The following is a 6392-nucleotide window of genomic DNA, read 5'->3' as shown; positions in this document are numbered from 1 at the left end:
GAGATCACTCCAAAGTGAAGTTACCTTTGGGATTTGTGAAAGTTTTCTAGAGAGGATAACCAATTTGTTATTTATGTATGGCCTAAGGGCTCTGATTGCTACAATGGGAATCATCCAGTTTAAAAAGTTGGTTTGGTAAGAAATTTGTGCTGGTATTTAAAATGATAAATGATTACTCCTCTTGTTTCTGGAAACATTCAGCGGCAGTTCAAATCACGGCTATGGTGTTGTGGAGGACACACTGTCCTAGGTGACAGCCTTGTAGGCCAAGACAGAGTCCATGTAATTGCTCACAGATCCTATGATGCCTCGATTAATGCTAATGACCAAGTGGGGGGGGGTCAATATAGAAATTTATGGAGAAGGACAGCTGGCCTCCAAAGTAAACCCATAATGGTCCACGGGATCTGTTCAGCTAGATGGGACCAGAACCTTGTGGGTACAGCTGAGATCAGTGCTACAAGGTGACTTAATTCTGGTTTGTAAAGTCCTGTTCATGGTAGTCTTAATTCAATGTTGTATGGAACAAATTAAGCTTGATGTGGTTACAGCTAAATGGCAGAATTTAACAAATATGACAGAGCTATCACACGCATCTTACCCTCAGTATAGGGATATGCTAAGGCTTCTTCAGAGGAGTTTACATGTGTATGCCCACAGAAACATATTTTTATTTTTTTATTTTTTTAAAAAATTTTTATTTATTTATGATAGTCGCACACAGAGAGAGAGAGAGGCAGATACACAGGCAGAGGGAGAAGCAGGCTCCATGCACTGGGAGCCCAACGTGGGATTCGATCCCGGGTCTCCAGGATCGCACCCTGGGCCAAAGACAGGCGCCAAACCGCTGCGCCACCCAGAGATCCCAGAAACATATTTTTAAAGGGCAAACTGGGAAGTAAAATTAAAATTTATATAACAGCACATTTCTTCTTTGGAAATACAATTCTAATTCTTCACATGTTAAAATTACTCTGAGCCAAAGTCTTATGAACCAACTGACTTTATGAATTTTCTTGAAATAGCTGCTTGCTTTTGGTATTGATATGTTTGTCTGGCTTTGGTAATTCTGTCCTCTTATATCAAGAAATCCCCTTTATATGATAAAGACTTTTTGCTTAAATGCATTCTGGCTAAATGGTATCAGGGCATTTTCTTTTACATGAAAGTGCCACAAATTATCAATAGCCAAACCGTCAGTCTGCTTTAGATTTTGTTCTCAGTTCACTTTGTTATGCTTCGGTTGAAATATTCAACTTCCTATACAGAATATATTTAAGCTCCTTACCACTGACAATGCTCTTTCTTATTCAGATTTCAGTTGAGACAAAATACTATCAATAAACATTTTGCTTCACTTACGGATCATAAATGTACTAAAGTGCACTCTAAAAATTCAAACAGAAGAAATAGAGTAAAAAGTCCAAGTCTCTCTTCACTTATATCCTAGCTTTCTTTCTCTTCCTTTGCAAAATTCCAGTCTTCCCAACATAAACATATGTAATTTACTGTGATACTTATTTACATTTTCTTCTTGCCATTTTTCTTCTTCTACATAAGAAAGTTTCACAGCTATTTCAATTTCCTTGCCTTCAGAAATGTTTCTGTTGGTAAAGCAACAGAAAGGTTTGGGATGGGACAAAAAAGGAATGACTGAGTGGTTTCTTTAGGAGGATCCCTTAAACCCTGATGTTCCCAGCCTTAGCATATTTTTTCAGGCTCAAAACTTCGGCTTTAAGAGACCACATACATGTGGACAATAGGCATCTCAAGATTAGAGAGGAGAACTGGAAGCTGGAGACTCTCCTCAGAACATACTGCTCGTCATAACACAATGAGTAGCCTACTAGCCCACAGAAGAGGGGACCAGAATTGGATTGAAGGTTATCCACATGGAATTTTAGATATATCCTCCATGCATGGATCTACTTGAGATGGATTTATAACCATACTAACCAATACTAGAAGTAGCTTAAATTTGTTTGACTTACATTTTTATTAAAGACTTTTACATATGCTATATAGTTTGATCTTTACACAACAATTTCACAGAAAAGTATACTATGGCAGAGGCTGAGATTTATGCTAGAATATGTGATTATTAAGTTGAGAGGACAAGCATTCTAAAAAAAAATCTGGATTCCTTTCCTTGCACTATATTTGGGTTGTACACCCTTCTTTATGCCATGTATAGGTGGTACTCTTAAGGCAAATTGCAGCCAGAAGGGTTTTATATACGAGTAATACCAAGTATATTCAAGCCAAAGTATTTAAAAGTTCAAGGAGTTGAAGGTCATTAAAGGCTTGGGATAATTAAAACCCTGCACAGTCTTCTGTAAAAGGATTTTGGATTTTATTAAATTTTATCAGTCTCTTTCTCTCTCCCACTGAGAGAAGCACTTCATGCAGAGTTTGGAGGCTTCCTGTGTTGAGAAACAGCACTAAGAATCTGAGTAGATTGGGGTGGCTAGACTTTGTAGGATGGCATAGCAGGGAAGAGCAAGCTGCACAGAAAGAGAACTCCAGGAGTACCTGGGTGCTCAGTCAGTTAAGCATCTGTCTCTGGCTCAGATTATGATCTCAGGGTCCTAGGATTGAGCCCCACAGTGGGCTTCCTGCTCAGTGAGGAGTCTGCTTCTCCCTCTCCCTCTGCCCCTGCTCTCTCTCTTGCACATGCTCTTAAAAAAAAAAAAAAAAAAAAAAAGAAAGAAAGAGAACTCCAGAGACCTAGACACAGTCTACCTGGATTATTCAGCAGAGTACTGGAGTACTGATGCAACACTTGTGTGGGTAGACTATCTGAAACCAGAGAAAAGAATCACCCAAAAAGATTAGAGGGAACCACAGGATAAGAACCATGAAACCCCAGACCAATATGTATTGCAATCAAAATGCTCAAAATCGGTGATAAACTCTTAAAAACATCAAGAGTAAAAACGACATCAGACACAGAAGCACAAACATAATAATAATAACAGATTTACTCTGTGAAATAAAGTCAACAAGAAGAGAGTGGAATGCCATGTTTAAAATACTGAATAAAAAAAATGTTAATCTAGAATATCATACCCAGTGAAAGTGTCTTTTCAAAATAAATGTAAAAAACAGACTTCCTCAGACATATAAGCTGAAAGAATTCACTAACAGCAGATTTACAGTGGAATTATTTAAAGGACATCCCCTCAGGCAGAATGAAAAGGATACCACAAACACACAGCAGCACAAAAATAACTGAAGAGCACCGAGGTGGTAACTACACAGGTAGATAGATATATGTTTTCCTCATTATTTAAGGAAATAATTTAAAGGAAAACTGACTTAAAATAAGATAGTGGTAATAGGTTGTGAGATGTATGGTACATGCTCTTTATAGAATATATATAAATAGCAAAAATAGTATGAAGACCAAGAATGAAAAAAGAGAAGGTCCTTACACCAAGTGTGAGGTAGCATAATGAACTTGAAGGTAGAACATGACGAGTTAAAAGGGTATAATATATGGAAGTCTTCAGGCCCACATGGTTTCACTAGAGAATTCCTACAAATATTAAAGAAAAATTAATACCAACTTTACACAATTTCTTCCAGGAAATAGAAGAAGACAAAACATGTCCCAATATATTTTATGAGGTCAGTCTTCCCCTGATATCAAAACCAGAACAAAAATAGTACAAAACAAATTAACCAAAAAAAAAAAAAAAAACCCAAAAAACAAACAACAAACAAAAAACCCCCAAAACCTACAGACCAATAGCCTTCATGAATATAGACAAAATAGTAACACAGAGTATGCTCTCTGACCACAATGGATTTAAATTAGAAATCATTAAACAAACATATCAAATATTCCCAAATATTTGGAAACAAAATAGGGCACTTTGAAATAAAATGCCATGTTAAGCCTTTTCATGTTTTCCCATTGCCCATACTTAAACTAACTTTACGTTATTTTTAAAACTTAAATATTTATTCAAAAGGCCTCCAAATATTTACAAATGTATCTGAAAAATAATATACAAATGTTTGTCTAAATAAGATGATGCTACTCTCTGTGGTGCTAAGCATTTCAATAACTAGTAGAAAAATCAGTAAACTTGATATTTATTAATATTTAATTATCATTTATCAATTGTAATTTGGCAGTAAAAAACACTTTTCACAAAGACATTACATGTAGATTACCAAATCAATCTTGATTCATTCAACTTTAACTGTCCATTTCTCCTGGAAGTTTTGCAAGAATCCATGACTTCAGTTTTTCTAGCTCAGCTTTGCTTAGCTCATGGTAAACACCTGGGAAACTATGAAACTTCGTGCTCACTCCCAGAGATTTTAACATCGAGTTTGTCTCTTCACCCCAAGAATGAAGAACTAACTCATCTGCAGTACCATGGCACTGAAATAATTCAGGGAGTACACCATCACTTTCCTGAAGAGCCTAGAGAACAGGATATAAAAATGGAAATGCTTAAGAAATTCGTTTAAGAACATCACTTGGAAATCAGACAGGGCAGAAAAACTGCAATGTTACCAAAGCTTCAATATTCCAAGGGAAAAAAGAGTGGTACAGTGGCGGTACAGTCTAAGGCATACACTGTTTTATTGGCGGGGGGGCTCAGCCTGTTGCTGGCATCACATGAGCTACAGTTAGTTGTATGTGACCAGCACTGACTCCATAGAGGACTGCCTTGAACATGGTCAAAGTATTTCCTGGAGAAAACGTGACTCCATCAGACAAACCTCTTCATGTAGAGTGGAAGGATGGAGAAAGGCACTATCAACGGAAAAACTACATTCTAGCTTTCATTTCTGTATCTGCTGTTTCCATTTTTGGTATGAAGTTACAACGCTATAACGTTCTATATTCATATTATTAGCATGCTGCTATGAAACAGGTATCAGGAATGTAAGGGATTCTTTGTTTTGATGATATTCATGACATAATAAAAACCTTGCTATAATCATTCATATTTTTAATATGTATAAGGGATACATATGTATCATACATAGGTTATTTTTATCCTTTCCCCTTTGACACTGTGCTTAACAATATTCTTTCTATGGGATTTCCTGGACATTAATATCAGCTGGAATTAATATTTAATATAACTAATTGGGGATGGATTCCCAGCAGTGCTGTATGCATTGACTGTTCCTGCTTGATTTTGTTTGTTCCAATGTGTGAAATTTCATGCTTGTTTCTTTTGTTTTGTTTTTAAAATCTGGAACTTACCTGGTAAACAGCAGATGTTTTGTTCAGAAAACTTGAAAGAGCAAATACTCCTGCCACATCTTGATGATTTCTATATGCTAAATGCATTGCCATGCACCCTCCCATAGAAAATCCTCCTAAAAGAAGCAAAAATTCACTTACCAAAAAGAAAAAAAAAAAGGCAGAATATTTGTGACAATAATTTAGAACAAGATACATCTGTGTCAGGCCTCCACGCATGTTTTAAAATATTTGGAGACCTTTTGAGAGAGATAGTGCTAAAAATAAATTTAGTCTACTTTCAATCTCATTAAAAAAATACTTGCAATTGAGTAAATAACACTGGTTTATCCATGTCATCACTGGTAAAGAGATTTGTTATAAAAAGAGCTGGAATTAAAGAAATTATTCTGAGTAAAAATATACTATCATGTTATCATAATTCAAAATGAGTCATAGTAAAAGTGCTAATTAAACTTTTGCTTATACTTGTAGCATAGGAGTCCTCACACTGCCACCAGAATTAGTAACACACATCATTTTGTCGTCTTTGCCAAGCTCCAAGCCCCACGAGGAGTTAAATTTCTAGGGCCTGCCATATAATGGATGTTCAGTAATCTTCTAGGGAGGATGATCAAAACTTTGGTGAGCTAGTTAAAACATCCTGAATTATAATATTGTTTTGGAAACTGACTTATAATGGTATAATTAAAATGTATGTACCTATATGAACTTTTTCAAGAGAGTTAAAAAATAATTTACTCATTTAGCAAATTTTTATTGTCTTGTATGTGCCAAACACTGTGCTAGCCACCGGAGATATGCAGACTAAAATACATGGTCCCCATGCTCCCTTCAGCAGCACGTATCCTATACATGGGCCCTTCATGAGACATCACAGAATACAAGATGGGTATGTGATGCAGTAGCCCAACTGCAGGCTAGAGACCTGAAATGCTGTTCTTGAGCTTGAGTGAGAGTTAAAAGGTGTCTTATTTACATTTTGTGAGAAATAAATATAGAAAGTAAATCACACAGCCACACATTTGTGGAAATATAAAAATATACATTGGTACAGAGTCCAGATCTCATTTCTAGTCTCCTGCTTTATTTCACTTAACAAAGTGCAAAGTTGAGTCCTTGTAGAATATAAATTTGAATTTACTATAATCTCCTTTTA

The 6392-nt window shown here is 36.0% G+C and overlaps 1 protein-coding gene across 2 annotated transcripts in view; it reads right to left on the bottom strand.

The window, feature by feature from the left end:
- Positions 1–1972: 1972 nt before the first annotated feature.
- The window catches only part of LYPLAL1 (lysophospholipase like 1), a 38640-nt gene continuing 34220 nt past the window's right edge, over positions 1973–6392 (bottom strand). The window contains exons 4-6 of one of the 2 annotated variants that reach the window (XM_049106927.1): positions 5234–5349; positions 4183–4438; positions 1973–3538 (exon numbers count right to left, since the gene is read on the bottom strand). In XM_049106927.1, coding sequence (XP_048962884.1) covers positions 4208–4438; positions 5234–5349 — 347 coding nt within the window. In that variant the 3' untranslated portion in view covers positions 1973–3538; positions 4183–4207. Of the gene's footprint in view, positions 3539–4085; positions 4439–5233; positions 5350–6392 lie in introns of those variants that run through there. The other variant, XM_025420981.3, reaches the window with a different exon arrangement.

The sequence above is a fragment of the Canis lupus genome, chromosome 38 (genome assembly GCF_003254725.2).
Source record: "Canis lupus dingo isolate Sandy chromosome 38, ASM325472v2, whole genome shotgun sequence".
In the NCBI taxonomy this organism is placed as follows: domain Eukaryota; kingdom Metazoa; phylum Chordata; class Mammalia; order Carnivora; family Canidae; genus Canis; species Canis lupus.
Note: the sequence above shows the minus strand (reverse complement) of the source record. Positions and strands in the feature narration are given on the sequence as shown.